Raw genomic sequence first — 16300 nt, 5'->3', positions numbered from 1 at the left:
AATTAAGATGAAGAGAAGATACCCTAACACACAACAACTTCAAATCAAATTTCCCACAAGTTTTATGTGCATAAATGGAAACAATGTATGATTAGAAAGGTAGGTTGGTGGAAATTACCCAAAATAGTTGGTTGGTGACAAATTAAAAAACGGTGTCATGATTTTATTTCCATTGACATATAGCAACAATCACTAGTCATTAATAATACATTAATAATTAATAATACTCTATCAATCCAGTCAAGTTTCTCACCAAGAAAAACAAAAAGACTGAAGAACTTGAATAAAAAAATGGAGTCCTCTACTAATTAAATGTCTAATTCATACTCCTCTTCAATTATCTTGCTCATTGATTCTCAGCCTTTCTTATCCTCCAAAATCCCACCAACCCTAAGTTTGAGGTGACCCTTTTTTTTTTTTGTTGATGGGTATTTTTATTTCCCTTTTTCATTATGATTTGTATACATTGAATTGTTTAAAATTGATTGATTTTCGCGGGTTTCTTTGTGAATTGATCAGATTAAATTATTGGAAAAGAAGTTCGAAGAGATCATTAATGGCGCAACCTCCCATTCTATCGATTGCTTTGCCTTCTGAGACTGGTCGTGTTCTCAGTATTCAGTCTCATACTGTTCAGGTAATTGATTTTATTGCAAAATTAATCATCTTTTTGATTTGGGTGTGATTAATTTCATCTAAAGTATGCAAATTCGTGGAGAATTTCATCTGGGATTTGTTAAATTGGTTGAAAGTTTTTAAATTTGGTGGATATGTTACCATGAGTAGTTATATTATGTGGTAAAAAAGGTCTGTGATGGCTTTTTTTCTTTATGGATTTTGCTAATGCATTGATTTAAAGTTGGTTGTTATTGCGGATGTGAGCTAGTTTAGTTGGTAAAGTAAGAGAACAAATCCTATCTACATCACTGCCCTTTATTGCTTGGCGCATTTTTAACCATATCAAAGAGAATTGAATTGTTGATGTTTGATGTTCAATATGTAATGTTGTGCCCCTTTGGAATTCAGGGTTATGTCGGCAATAAATCAGCTGTCTTTCCGCTTCAACTTCTTGGATATGATGTAGACCCGATTAATTCCGTACAATTCTCAAATCACACAGGCAAGCTGGTTTTATGCCATTGATCTCAATCCTCCATAAGAAAATTGGAGCTTGATGGTCTTCTGCTCATTAATTTTGTTAAGTTGTGGATCATGCAGGATATCCAACATTTAAAGGCCAAGTTTTGAATGGGAAAGAACTATGGGACTTAATTGAAGGTCTAGAAGCAAATAATTTATTGTTCTACACTCATTTATTGACAGGTAAGGATAGGCTATTTTCATGCAAGATAGTTTTTTTGGTTTTAGTAGAAGGCGGTATGCAAGCTCTACTAAAACAAACAATCTTGTGTATGGCTCTCCTTTCTTTCTGGGGCCAAAACTTTTATTATTAAAGTTAACAAACTATATGTATATATGCTTGTGCTTAACATTTCCTAGAGGCATGTTGCTTTTTGACGAATGGCATCAAATTTAAATGTCTTTCTTTGACTTTGCAGGTTATATTGGTTCGGTCTCATTTTTGGATACTGTATTGAAAGTTGTTACTAAACTACGAACGGTGAATCCTGGACTTCTCTTTGGTAGGTTTCTCACACTATGTATACAAATATAATGGTAGGGTAGTTCTTTTACTTGGATGGTGATTGGTTCTCTGATGCCATCTTTGCAGATTTATAAAAAAATAAAATAATTTAGGACTTATTTTCTTAATGAACTTACTAGCAGTACGAGCAAATTCACACTATAAGATCACTGTCTTTTTTTTTAATATAAAACATCAAGCTACAAGTATTGGTGGGATCACAGGACATAGTTGAAGATAAAATTAAATGAATAGGGAATCAGGGCGTTTCCATTTCTACAAGATAAAATTGAGAGCAGTGCCTCTAATTTTTATTTCATTATATTTGTAATCTTTGATACGCTGCATCTTTTATCTTATGCTTTATTAATTGCTCAAATCTGCATTTCTGCACAACCTTATTATGAAAGAGCTGTCCTTGAACACAATTACTAGGTTGATGACTTTTTCTTGTTTATTTATTCTAATGTAGAACTGTACCTAAACCTTTTAATGGAGATTATCTTTTCAGAGGAGGATATTCCATTATATCTGATGTTTGTTGGAAAGGAAAATCATTTCAAGTGCGTTCAATATGCTCTACCCTTGAAAAGTAACCTCTAGCATGGCTGAGCCAGTAGAAGAAAAGTATTTTTTGAATTGAACAGTGTGATCTGCTTCTTCTTGTTTATGTTTCCTTTCTCAGGGACATTGTTAGTGCTTCAAATCCAATATTATATTAAGTACTAAGCAATTCTAAGTGAGGGTATTAAATTTCAAGTTTCTTTTATCTTATGTGGAGTTTAGTTAGCTGTTTCTTCATACCTATATGTAATTGATAAAGCTATATATGTTTCAGCTAGCTATGTCAAATTCTTTCTGTTCTCTTCTGCATCAATGTCTAATGATATTCTTTTATACATGACCTTCCTTCTCAGTTTGTGATCCAGTTATGGGTGATGAAGGAAAGCTGTATGTCCCTGAAGACCTGGTGTCAGTATATAGGCAAAAGGTATGTAGCTTATCTGTAAGTTTATCTACTATGTCAAAAGGCCAACTTTCTATGTAGATTGTATGCCAACTTGTAACCATGACTCATCATTAAAAAAATTCAAGTTGTCACAACCTCAGGAACCATGTACTTTATCTTTTTTCTATGATAGAGCTGCATACATGCTGATGTATTTTCTCAAGATCTCCTACTTCCCTCTACGGCTCTAATTTTTTTTTTTTTTTTTTTTTTTTTTTTTTTTTGAATAGCCTCTACGGCTCTACTTGATGACTGATGTTTTTACCTCAAATAAGCTGAGAAGATCTTAATTTTATAATATCTTGAGAAATAAAACAATGGTTTGATGCACTTAATTACCATGAATATCAGCTCTTGATGATAGGTAAATGGAGTGATGGGTTTGGTTGGATCTGTGATTGATTAGTCAAGGCTTAAAAGGATGTCAGTTTCATTAAAAGTTAGTTGTTTGATATCTTTCTAGGATCGAATTTCTTTCTAGGAAGATGGAAAGAAATTTGGTAATTGTGGTAGTGTCTTTAACTTTAGCTTGATTCACCTTTGAGAGTATGAGACCTATGAGTTTCCCACTTGCTAGGGATGGCAATAAAGGCATAAGTGCGAGTAATGTGGTAACTCTAAAAATTTTGGCTTGTGCAATGGAAATTAAGTTGATTGTAAAACCAAAGTTTGAGGCTTGACTGACCTAATCATAACAATAAAACAAATGAAGCTGAAATTTTAAGTATCCAGGCTAAGATAATTAAGATATGTTGGCCCAATGGTAAATCACCCTGCGTGTAATCCATAACACCGCTATTCTTTTTGGGGATATTTTCTTCTACCCTGGTCAATCAACCTACTAGTTTTCAATGGGGACAACATTCTCTGCTGTTCACCAAAAGAGAAAAGTGCTTATATGAGGCAAATGCTTGTTTGATAATACGTATTATTAGCTTGCTGTTGGGTGGTAATATCTCCTTGAACTGGTGGTTTAAGCTTACATATTTTTGAAAGAGAAATGATATTATTGATGCCTTTTTCTAGCATTTCCTTCTTGTTTAAACTCTTAATTTATATTGCTGTTGTTTTTTTGGTGGCTCTTTGATGCTAGGTTGTTCCTGTTGCGTCGATGTTGACGCCTAACCAGTTTGAAGCTGAACTTCTGACTGGTTTGAGGTATCATCTCTTATCTAGTGCTATGTGGAAAAATTTATAATAGATTTCTTTATTCTTGAACTGATGATTTCTGATTTCATATGGTGTACTCTGCTCATGAAGTAACTCTAGTTATGGAAAGAAGAAAATTTCATCAGTTTTCTCCCACACTTTTACTCTCTTCCTTACTCATCTTCTTTTATTAAAACATTTTCGGAGGTATATGATACACATTGACAAGCTATGCTTGTATTCCAGTTTGAAATATAATGTGAAACAAGGACCTTGGAGTTCTAGGTTTTTAGCTACTCCATATTTCAATATCTTGCAACAAGTATTACTAACAGACTCATATTTGGCTTGCAAAGTAAATACATTATTCTTGACAGCAAAAAAAAATTGAATTACATAAGTGCCTTTTGTTTATAATACCTTTTACTTTTTGGTGGAAGTGACTCCATTTTGCAATATGCATTCCTGTTGAATTTGGCTTGGCAATGAATCTACCCTTCCTATATGCAGTCTAAAAATACGTTAGAGTCTCTCGATATTTGTGTTTTGTTGTTTTAGAGCTTCTTGGTGGAAGTGACTCCATTTTGCAGTATGAATTTTTGTTGGATTTTGTTTGGCAATGAATCTACTCTTCCTATATATGAGTCGAAAAATATGTTAGTCTTTCAATATTTGTGTTTTGTTGTTTTAGAGCCTATATTTGTGACAGGATTGTGTCAGAACAAGATGGGCGGGAAGCTTGTAGCAAACTACATGCGGCTGGACCGGCAAAGGTTTTTTTTTTTTTTTTGCACTTATATCATCAAGCTTGAGCTTTTATATATAATAATAATAATTATTATTAAATTACAACTGCTATTGGCCTATTGGGTGATGCAACACCTCCGTAATACATCTTGTGTAGTGGTGTACTTTATGTCTATATGTTGTTGTGGCTAAAGCAATACCGCTGCAATTATAAAATTAAATGTGAGATGCTGTCCCAGACTCTTAGAAAGTCTTTCGCTCTTCTCTTATTTTGGTGTATCTCTTGCTAGGATAATGAGTTGGTTAATGTCATTGGCATAGATGTTCATTATAGTCAACTAATTTGGAAGAAGCTAGTATGTTTATTGTTGGTGTACACTATAGGGCCTTTGTTGCTACTTCCAAGTGGGGAAGTGGCAGTGCTAACTGGAGATTTTTCCAAAATAAAGAATTGACTTTGCTGGTTGCAAATAAGGTAGAATCAGCTCTTAGTTGATAACTGCCCATTCTAGAATAAAATTACTACTTCGTATAAGACAGCAAAACTCAATGTATTCCTCGTTATAAGTTGTATCTCATGTGGGCCATATGCCTTTGAAAGCCAAAAGCCACCCTTACACTTTTTTTTTTTTTTTTTTTTTGGTTGGGGGGGGGGGGGGGTGGGTGCTAGGGGGTCCCTTGGTCACTGTCTTACCCCAACACTACCCATTGGCATTTTGTGAGAGAAATCTTGGACAACAGCAGAGAGAGCAATGAGGAAACACCGCTGTGATCTAGGCTTTGCCAATTATTAAGTTGTGCTAGACAAATACAAGGTCAGAAGTGGAATTTTAGGCAAAGACCACTGATGAATGTAATGATATGAAAGTAAGGATAGTTTGATATAACCACAAAAGTATCAAACTAAATACTCATCACAAGAGAGAGTAATTATTACATAGAAATTATATCAAGCTCTTCATGTTTCGGGGGCTTGCACGCCTAGTTTCCTAGGGAGTGTAATTTTTCCTGTCTCGAGACAATTACACTGAGTAATAACAATAAATATAATAAATTTTGCTCAGCAGTTGAGTTAATTATTCTTGACTGTTCTTTTTCCCCGTTTCTTCTGTTTGTTATCTTGATACAGCTTTAATTTATATCCAGTTGTGATGAGTGTGGGATGATGACTTTCCAGGTTGTCATCACGAGCATACATATTGATGGTAGTCTCTATCTCATTGGCAGCAGTAAGAAAGAAAAGGTTTGTGTTATTGTGATCCCTGTAATTGTATAGCTTTTGTTTAAACTGAAATGAGTGTCTACTTCAGTGCATCTTGCAGTTGTAATGCTAAATGACTTGATTGGAGAACAAATCATAAATTTTGTATTCTTTCAATATGTTCATCACACTGATTTAATTTGAGGAATATGGCTTTCGAATCCAATCAGCAAAATGAGAAACATGTAATTGTGAATGATTTCTGTGAAGTCTTATTTCTTTGATTAGACTTGTCACATGTCTATGCTTTTGCTTTCTTTTTTCTTTGTAACTTATAATCAATTGTCCTATGTTACTCCAACTCTTCATTTCACCTTAAGTACCTGTTTGGGATGCTTGACACTTGGACATTGGGCTAAGATTAGGCAAATTGTTCGTAAAATGGTTGTGCCATAACACTTTTGACACATATTCGTGTCTGAAACATCTAAATGTTAGCTAGTTGGATGAGTCATATAACCCTATCTATAATAATTTGAGCTATAGGTGTAGTCCTCATCTTTTGGATTAATTTATAGTGTGTGTTACATTTATATTCGGAGTGGTATCTGTTGACAGCAGCCGTAACTGAGTTGTATAAACCAATGATCCCATTCTGCGTGTGTAAACCTCTAGTCCCTGACAGTATTTTGCTTCCATTATATATAGGACGAGGCACCTGAGCAATTCAAAATTATGATTCCGAAAATCCCAGCATATTTTACGGTACGTAGTTTTTTGTTTTATTCGTCTTTATTGAGGTACTTGAGTGAAACCTACAGCTGCACATCCAAAGTACATGTTTTGCTCAAATTTGCAATTTATATGCTTTGCTATATCTGGCACTTGCTTTCCAATTGATATATGGCATTACTCTCATGAGATACTACTTTTAGTGTTTGGCTAGCTGTGCTGCATAGAAATGTATAAAGTTCTAAATTCATTTACGCTGCTACATAAGACTGTTTATTTGTTGTGTAGGGAACAGGAGATCTAATGACTGCACTATTACTAGGATGGAGCAATGTAATTGTTCATTCCTTAATCTACCTGAGTTTACTTGACTTGGTTTCTATTTCATCTGTTAGCTAATCTTGGCATGTTTGTATTTTACAGAAGTACCCTGATAATCTTGCTAGGGCAGCAGAGCTCGCTGTTTCAAGCTTGCAGGTACCTTCCCACTTATTTTCTTGCTTGTGCTTGAGTCATGTGATGATATGGCAGCTGTATGACTGGATTCTAGACTTCATATGGATATATATATATTTTTGACAATAACCCAATTTAAGTTGAGGATAGTTGATGCTAATTTTTGCAACCATCATGACTCTATGATATATGTTATCGGCTTTTTATTCCCTGTAGTCGGTTGATCTGTTCCTTTGCATTTCACAAGACTTCTTGGGATGTGTACATTTTTATTTTTTATTTTTTTTTCTCCTGGAGGTCTTTCATTCCTATGTTATGTAATATTCTGTAGGCGGTTAGTTTTGGCCTAATCTCATATCTGTTAGGTCTGGATGCATTTAGAATCATGAAAAGGCCCAATCTGCTTTACATAAATACGGTTACTGTCATGTCTGTTGTGCATTGTAATTCTTCTTACAAAGCATCAATCACTTCAGGCACTTCTGCATAAGACTATGAGCGACTATAGTCTTGCAGGATTTGATCCCAAGACAAGCAGTCTAGAAATCCGATTGATTCAGAGCCAGGATGATATCCGTAATCCCCAAGTCAAGTTTAATGCTGAGAAGTATAGCTAGTGCTTGTTCAGCGCACTTTTGGAAGTTGCAACTCCCTAAGGAAATCAAAACTTTATGGAAGTGTCCAAAGTAAGCTGGTTGATTAAAAGAAGTAGAACTTCCTACATGGAGTCACACTTGTGGAGATCAGGAAGCTATTTCTTCCATTTCGGACTTCTCAGGAAATTATACTCTCAACGTGTTGGTCAACCAAACAACCTTCGGCCTTCTAGTTCCCTCTCATTACAGCTTCAAATGATTGTCCTTGTCAAATATGTCAATCAAACAATATCTATACTTGTTTGTAAAAACAAAATTATTATGACTTTGGCACAAAAGCTCGACAATGCTTGTAGAGGCGAAGGCTCCTCTGTCTCTGGAAACTGTTTTCATGCGGAAGCCTCTAAGAACTCTTGAAAATGTAATGTCAGTTTTGGTTCTCTTTAGTTCTAGTCTTGATTCTTGATTTGAAATTAAGATTGTTTGCATGTATACAGGCATATAAACTTCTTCTATGTCATTATAATTAAACTGTCCTTAAAGATCACATTTCTCATCTATGTCGAGCTAGAGCATTATAGTGGCATGTTTGACCCTTTGTATGTGATACTCGCAAAAGACAGCAGCAGTACTAATAACTCTCTTTACCCAAATCGACACCTCTAACCCAACTCATATATCCAAATTAACACCTCTAGTACGGAGTATAGTAAACAATAACATTAATAACATTAGATTCTTTAATATTCTTCTTTTCTTATTTTACGTGATTGATTCCATATGAGACTATTACTTGAATTTTCTGAGAGAACCACATCGGATCAGATGTCATGTCATGACTGTGGTGGATATACGAACATGGACTCGATTGTAACGAGGACCGTGATGATGACGATGACGATTCGTCGGAGTGGCGTGACCAGATGTTAATCAATGCTTCCGAAATATCCACCTTGAACCACGAATAAACACCATGAGGTCGGGTCTGTACACAGAACACATATTTGCGAGACGAAATATCGGGGCTTTTGATTTCAAGTTGGGGAATTTGGATTTTTGCACCTCTTTTTTGTCTTCTTTTCCTCCCCATCAGGTCAACTTTTAACTGTACTTTTTTTCCTAAAAAAAATACGAGTAAATAAATAATAGGGGTGAGCGTAGCAGGGTACCCTGTAAAAATATCAGGAACCGGAATCGGAATCTGTTGCAACAGGTTCCTAAAAATAGGAACCAGAACCGGAACCTATTGCAACAGGCTCCTAAGAATTGGGAACCGGATCCGGAACCGGAACCTGCAGGTTCCGGTTCCTAAACAGGGTACCCTGTCTTTCAAAGTAAGCTTAATAGTTACTTGATAAATTGTGACAAATTTTTTTTTTAAATGAATGGATGTTCACAAAAAAAGCTTACAACTTTAATATAGTACTTCAAATATAACAAACTAACACTAGTCGTCTAGAATATTTAATACCATATAGGTTCTGGTTTCATGTACCCTATAGGGAACCTGTACTAACAGGGTACCCTACAGGTTCCAGGTCCAAAATTTTATTATCCGGAACCGGAACCTATTGCAACAGGTTCCCAATTTTATTACCCAGAACCGGAACCTGATCAACAGGTTCGGGGTTTGGAACCTGCGGTTCCGAACAGTTTCCGGTTTCAAGTCAGGGTACCCTGAATTTTTGTTCACCCCTAATAAATAACACTGGTCGACTAAAAAGACTGGTTTTTTTTTTTTTTTTTTTTATTTTTTTTTTTTTTTTAAGACTCTACACTCTCACAGGAAAATCGAAGAGACTTCTGGGCTCGTAAACCCGAAAACTCCGAACTTGAACTTATTAAAGCTCTAAACTTCCAAATTCATAACTACAAAGAAATTAAATTGGGAAATTAAAGAAAATGGAGCAAGAAAAAGCATTAGAACTGGTAAAGCAAGGCTCAACTCTTCTCTTTCTCGATGTTCCTCAGTACACTCTCATTGGCATTGACACCCAGGTCATCTTCTTCATTTCTTTCTCTTTTGCTTCTTCTATTTTCTGGGTTTGTGTTAAAAATTTAATTTTTTTGATTTATTTACATGTTTTGGCATAATATGTTATTTATAATTTAATTATAAGTATTGGGGTTTGATTTCTGTAAGTTTGTTAATGAGGTTTTCCTGAAAAAAGTACTGCTTTTGTTGGATTACATCTCATTTGAGCAATATATGCTTTAATGTTAATGATTAATTGATTATTGTGATGGGGTTCTCTTTTTTTTCAGCTGAATTCAAATTATTAGTTTCATTTGTTCAAGTATAATTATGGCAACTTGGAACCTTAATTTCTGAGTGAAAATCTCAGGAAAAATCATGCAATTTTGATACTTGCCTACTTGGCTAGTATCTGAGCAAGTGACCTAGAATTTGAACAGGAAGTTTGAAAAATTGCAGAGAAAGTGTGGATTTTCACTATATATTTGTATTTTGGAAGTTGATCGTTGTGAGGAGTCTGAGGACTGAATGTCTGAATGTGTGTTTTCCAAGTGAATTTTTGCTTGTTAAATCTTGTATACTGCGCTATATGTTTACTAATCCATCAGATTAATGATAATCTAGCTATCTTATTGTAGATTGTAATCGCTCTCGGCTTCTCGGCCCAGTACCTTTGTTCACAATTGTGCTTAGCAATCTTACAATTAATCTTAACAAGATGGGTTTATAATCTTTTTGTCATGAGTTTGAAGCTGGCACTTCTTCCTAGTAGGTTTACATTGGACATTGATGACAAGATGTAAATGATTGTAGATATGCAACTTGCTAAAAATTATGGGTTCTATTCTCTTCAGGTTTTCTCCGCTGGTCCTGAATTCAAGGGTATTAAGATGATTCCTCCTGGAGTTCATTTTGTATTTTACAGCTCGTCTACGAAGTATGTTTCCCTGCTTATTTCATTTGTTCTTGTCTGAGCTTTTGAGAGTTTATTTGTCTGTTTGTATTCACTGAATTTAATCTTCTATTTAGTGGTACTTTGTTCCCTTTAGCTTTACCTTGTTCTGTGTCTGACATTTTGTCTACCAGTTATGTGATTTGATGGTATGGAGTTTTCAATTTTCTGTGCAGAGATGGAAAGGAGTTTTCACCCATCATTGGCTTTTTTATTGAGACGTCTCCATCTGAGGTTTGATTGCTTACTAAATACTAAGAGCTAATTTATTGGATTCCAGTTGTTGCTTCCATTTCATTTTCTTTGGTTGCTACAGGTTGTTGTTCGTAAATGGAACCTAGAAGAAGAAAGACTGGTGAAAGTTCCAGATGAAGAGGTTAGTACTTGTTAGTTGTAACATTGGTTTGCTAATGGGGATACCTTAAGGACTTAAGGTCACTCTTACATTGCATCGATGAATTTCATAGCTACAATGCTAGCTTCCAGTTGAGGAACTTGATTCCTGTAACCTAGATGGCTTCCTGTCATTCCATGAGCATCTTTGATGTTATCATTTGAGTGAATGAACTTGTACCTAGAAATAGTATGCTTAGTTCCGCACTCATTAAAAGTAATTTCCTTACTCATGCTAATGTAATAATCAAGTTCATAACACTCATTTTGGCAAGGACAGCAAATACATGTCGGTTGTTGCTTTCATATCTGAAAAGTTCTTGGTGTGACAGTTCAATTTGCTTGGGCTTGTGTGAGAATTGATTGATTAATACTCTTGTAGTGTCGTGTGTTAAAGCTTCCAACTTTAATAGTCTAACATCCTTTCTCTGCTTCAATGTAGGAAGAGAGATATGCTCAGGCTGTGAAACAGTTTGAATTCGATAGGCATCTTGGCCCTTACTCATTGGGTGATTATGGAGATTGGAAACGTTTGTCGAATTACGTCAGTAAGGATGTCATTGAGCGTATTGGTGAGAACCATCCTATTTTTGTGAAGCTTTTCTGGGAATTATTTTTATCTTTGACTGCCTATGATTTTTTATGTATGTCCTATATCACAGAACCAATAGGAGGGGAAATTACAGTGGCGTGTGAATCAAGCCTAGTTGGCAACATTCCCAAAACCACCATGGAGATAGCTTTGGCTGAACAATTAAAGAATAGTAAATTCAATAGAGAAGCTGAAACTTCAGATAAGAAAGGATGCTACTATACACCCGTTCCTCGCGTAATCAAGCAGAAAGGAATTTCTGTAGCAGAACTTACCTCTGTGAATCTAGACAAGGTAGTTTCTAGAGAAATGCTTATACTTTTTCCATAAATTTTGGATAGGAATTTCTGTAGCAGAACTTACCTCTGTGAATCTAGACAAGTTAGTTTCTAGATAAGTGCTTATACTTTTGCCATAAATTTTGGATCCCAATTTTTAACACTTCCGTCAGTGATTTTCAGACTTCTATTCTGGAAAACATTCTTATGAAAGAGTTTGAGGGTGATGAAGACAGACTTCTTGGTGAGCTGCAATTTGCATTTATTGCGTTTCTGGTATGACAAAAACTATTACAGCTCATCAAATTAACATTTCAAGTTGTTTTTTAATGTCTTTCTGTCTAGTGCCTTAATGACAATTGGATCTTCCACAGATGGGGCAATCACTCGATGGATTTTTACAGTGGAAATCTTTGGTCAGTCTTCTGTTTGGATGTACCCAAGCTGTAAGTGTTCTCACTCACAATTCTCACTGCTTTACATTTTAGGATTTCCTTATCAGACGTCCATAAGTATCTAAAGCATATTGCAATTTGCAAATACACGTCTTCAATTTTTGGGTCCTCACATTAGTTTGTGGGTTTTAAGCAGTTGTACACTTGTACCTTGTACATTACTTGTGTATATTTTTTGGACTTTGGGAAGCTTTGTAATTATTATTTCTCATAGCATCACTTCGATGATTTCACAAGGTTCATCAATGGTTAAGCATGAGTCAATGGTTGATTGCTGTATGTTACTATAGTTCTTGAATTTGGATAGAAAAAAGCCAAAAATTCAACAAAAGAAGTTAGGTACTTAAGAAAGGGTGGTGGCCAAAAGAAGATCCACTTCTTCTTACTTGGAAGCTGGAAGCACACCCATAGGGCCCTTTTAGACTAGCTGGGCTCATCTTTAGATTGGCAGGGTCAAGGGTCAAGTAAAGTTTTTTCATCTTACCTTGATGCATTTGAAGACCTCCAAACTAAATCATGGATGCTCTTCAAGAGCCTAGTATTTTGATAATGTAAGATTTATAATGTCATTTTAAGGCTGGAACTTTAGTTGTCATTCTTGTCAATATCAGATTTCTCACAAATGCGAGGTTAGGTCTCATTTCTAATAAGCTCCAAGCCCCCTAAAGCACGTCTGGTGGGTGGGGGTAATGTGAATTTCTATGGTTTCATTCTGGAGCATACCAAGTTTGCTTATAATGAAGTTCTGTTCATGAAAACGAAATTTATCAATTTTGTTCTTTCTTCTTGCAGCCATTTCATACTAGGAGCCAGCTTTTCATAAAGGTAAAATCTACTACCTGATTGTTTATAAACTACCCATGTATTACCACTTAAATTTTTGCATAGCCATTGTCCTTCAAAATATATGGCTAGTTGGATTGATGTGCTTTTGGTAGACTGCTACTTAAGGATGACAGGACATGGTGCACTACTTTTCTCTGTTTCTTTCCTTCCTAATGTTCAGGACACTTCTTGCAGTTCATCAAGTGTGTATATTATCAACTAAAATATGGATTTCAAAGGGGTCATGCAAATAATAGCACTATAGAGAAGGAATCTTCATTATTGCTTGACGATTCATGGCTTACTTCTGATAGTTTTCTGCATCACCTTTGCAAGGTAATTATTTCGCCAAATATATATTCATGTATTTAGATAGATTATAGAGATCGACTCTGCTGAAGAACACTGACTTCTTGCTTATGAGGGTTGTATCCTGGAGTTATTGAGATGAAATATTTTTTTCCTCCAGCAATATTTGGTTTATTTATATTCCTGCACCAAATGAATCTCCCTTGCAAGCCTGACAAAGTGACAATGCATCTCCATAATATCTTTTTTTTTTCATTTGAAAAGCTGAGGGCTCTTAGTATGTCATAGTTTATCTAGTAGCCTACAATTCTGTCCTGTCACTCTGTTGACCTTGCCCTTTGGTTGTGAAAGTAGATTGCTGCAATTAGGAAATAATTCATTCATTCAATATTAAGCATTTCTAACCTCCTCAAACCCTTACCCTGAAAAAATAGAATGGCAAAGTGATGAAAAGGAAAATATATGATGAAGAAGATAGGTGTGAAGCAGAATTGCTTCATACATTCATAGGATCATACTTAGTGACAGATTAATAGAGTTCTGCTGAAATTTAGTTGGTCATCAGGTATTGAATCTAGTCATTATTCTATGCTGATATGTGCAGGAATTTTTTTTGCTGGTTGATGAGGCCTCAGTTGTTGATGGCGATCTTTTAACATGGGTGAGTTCTATAGTAACGGTGTTTCTGCAATGCTTTTTTAGCTCATACATGACAATGGAAATAATGGAATAATTGCCTTCTTTTCATTTACTTCTTTTTTATACTCTCATCCTCATTATATCTGATTGGAACTATGGAAGTGAAAGAGAATATATGAGGCCTTTTTTAGTTGGGGTCTGTGTGTGATTTTGTGGGTGTGGGTAGGGGAGTTACAGGGTGAGGGGGGCGGGATCGGAGAATGTTTTGGTTATGTTGCACAGCTTGGAATTATGTACATAATGTTCTAAGTTTCTAACAGTATGAAATTTCCTTAATAGACGTACGGTGTCTAGTATGTGGAACAATTGAAAAATAAACTCATGCATTCTGGATTTTGAAACCTAAGAATTAGGTCTGCTGCGTTCATGCTTTTCCCCGCTCCCATATCCAGTTTATGCATTTACGCCAATCAATTGATGACAACCTCTACTTTTTCTCTGGATGACCTCAATAGACCAGAAAACTCAGAGAATTGCTCGAGAACACACTGGGCTGGGAATTCCATCAGAAAAGTGCAGTGGACGGATTATATTTTGAAGAAGATGACGAGGTCAGTATGATTTCTGACTGTACTGTACAGCATAACCTGCTTCTACAAAATTGCATCTTTTTCGTTACTTTTCACTTATCTGAATTTACTTTTACAGTATGCTCCAGTGGTTGAGATGCTGGATTAATCCAGCTAGATGAAGCAGGTTTCAGGTGTCATGCACCTTCTTGTCTACAACAGAGAACAGACTTGACACTGGAAAGGAAGATGAGAAATACTAGGTGGATAGTGCTTTTACAGAGCAAGAATGTAACACAAATTTGGTTAGATAAAGTTTTTTGCAGATAGGTGATTGTACATATCTCTCAACTCGAAATAATTTTCAACACATCAGTTTATTTTTTGCTTATTGAGCAGCTTTGTCTTCTCTTCATGTTTGGGTCATCTTTGATACATCATACATTTAGTTCTCTCTTTGAAAACTAGGGTATGCTTAGGTAATGTTTGGTTGATATGGAAACTAAATTTCATAGGCATTCACAATTCATTGGAATTATTATCCTATGCCAATTTTACTAGAAATTAATTAAACATGCTTGGTGGTAAATAAAGCATTTGCAAATTATGGAAATTTCGAGTTATCAGAGTGGCCTTAATAATTAAATTCCCATATATTTGTATCTCATGAATTTTCCTACTTTTCACTTTTTATGGTTAACCAAACCTCTCATTTTCAAGTTCACATGATTTCTCAATTCCCATTTTTTTAGTTCAACCAAATAATACCTAAGTCTTGGTATTTTGTAGCAAGGTTTACATAAGCATGTTAATGCATTTCATGAGTTTGATATGAATATTTCAATAAAGAGTGTAAATCAAAGGAAGTTCTTCCATAAGTTAACAATATTGTACATTCAACTTAACACATGTTAAAGCTTTTGTCATAGAATCATTTCCCATGTGATGATCTAACAAATGTGCCTTAATGATCCACCAATATCAATCATCACAAAAGACTATAAAATCATCTACTGTTGATACTCCTTTCGTTCTTGTTTAGAGTGTTTTATTTTGACATTTTACACTATTCATCTAATTCACTTTTGACCGTTTTAATACATAGTTTTCTAACATCAAGTTTTTGTAATTCATATTTACTGATGATTAAAGAATTTTTGGTTAAATTTTCGGCATGATAGGTATAATCTTTCAATTTTTGAGATTGCTACCCACCTATTGTAGATGCGTCAAAGTGTTGAATCGATATATTGTATCGACTTAACATAGAACACTTTTTTTTAGTAAGAAAAAACATAGGGAATTAAGGAGTTAATTAAAAGGTGGAATTCCTTAAAAGGGGCTATGTAGTTTAACCTAATTTTTGCGTTTTTATGGGTGAATAAATAAACTGGAAAACAACTCTCCTTATACCTAGATGGCATATCTTAGAGGTATTGTACAATAGGTCAAGGGTTCAAGGGTTGGTAAGTTGAAGAACAACAACAAAATAATCTGGAAAACAAATAAAAATAGGGGTTTTTGAAGGGGTTAATAACTTAAAAAATTTTCTGTCATTACTTTGTGAAAATTTTCCTGTCTTTTTCGCTTTTTTTCCTCCCTTTTTTGCAAAATCTTTTAGTAAACTATGTTTTTTTTTGAAATAATCTTTTAGTAAACTATGTATATATGAGTACCTATATTTTCTTTCCTAACAATAATATTTTATATATACCCAAATGTAATATTTCTAAATATTTTTTATATACTATATATTTTGTAATATAATTGTCAAAAAT

General features: G+C 34.8%; 2 protein-coding genes across 2 annotated transcripts; both read left to right on the top strand.

Annotated features, from left to right (window-relative positions):
- Positions 1-254: 254 nt before the first annotated feature.
- Positions 255-7981, top strand: LOC145594467 (pyridoxal kinase-like). Its single transcript, XM_081650772.1, has 13 exons — positions 255-401; positions 520-637; positions 1027-1120; positions 1219-1323; positions 1560-1643; positions 2563-2636; positions 3748-3812; positions 4513-4576; positions 5728-5793; positions 6460-6516; positions 6772-6816; positions 6907-6960; positions 7416-7981. The coding sequence occupies exons 1-13, from the start codon at positions 313-315 to the stop codon at positions 7554-7556; spliced, it is 1056 nt and encodes a 351-aa protein (XP_081506898.1). The 5' UTR covers positions 255-312; the 3' UTR covers positions 7557-7981.
- A 1425-nt stretch (positions 7982-9406) lies between these two features.
- LOC145594932 (uncharacterized) lies at positions 9407-14937 on the top strand. The gene is made up of 13 exons (XM_081651283.1): positions 9407-9533; positions 10365-10447; positions 10639-10696; positions 10779-10838; positions 11298-11427; positions 11518-11741; positions 11909-12001; positions 12100-12171; positions 12973-13005; positions 13201-13341; positions 13919-13975; positions 14469-14564; positions 14662-14937. Exons 1-13 carry the CDS (start codon positions 9438-9440, stop codon positions 14689-14691), a joined length of 1173 nt encoding a protein of 390 aa, XP_081507409.1. The 5' UTR covers positions 9407-9437; the 3' UTR covers positions 14692-14937.
- Positions 14938-16300: the final 1363 nt, after the last annotated feature.

The sequence above is a fragment of the Chenopodium album genome, chromosome 19, assembly GCF_948465745.1.
Source record: "Chenopodium album chromosome 19, dcCheAlbu1.1, whole genome shotgun sequence".
Lineage (NCBI taxonomy): Eukaryota > Viridiplantae > Streptophyta > Magnoliopsida > Caryophyllales > Amaranthaceae > Chenopodium > Chenopodium album.
This window is presented reverse-complemented; position numbering and strand designations above follow the sequence as displayed.

Excerpts from the sequence above, each read along its gene's own strand:
- LOC145594932 (XM_081651283.1), top strand. The coding sequence starts at position 9,438 with ATGGAGCAAGAAAAAGCATTAGAACTGGTAAAGCAAGGCTCAACTCTT. Across the intron at positions 9,534-10,364 it reads TCATTGGCATTGACACCCAG|GTTTTCTCCGCTGGTCCTGA; the intron begins GTCATCTTCTTC and ends TATTCTCTTCAG. Across the intron at positions 12,002-12,099 it reads TTGCATTTATTGCGTTTCTG|ATGGGGCAATCACTCGATGG; the intron begins GTATGACAAAAA and ends GATCTTCCACAG.
- LOC145594467 (XM_081650772.1), top strand. The coding sequence starts at position 313 with ATGTCTAATTCATACTCCTCTTCAATTATCTTGCTCATTGATTCTCAG. Across the intron at positions 402-519 it reads CCACCAACCCTAAGTTTGAG|ATTAAATTATTGGAAAAGAA; the intron begins GTGACCCTTTTT and ends TGAATTGATCAG. Across the intron at positions 6,817-6,906 it reads TATTACTAGGATGGAGCAAT|AAGTACCCTGATAATCTTGC; the intron begins GTAATTGTTCAT and ends TGTATTTTACAG.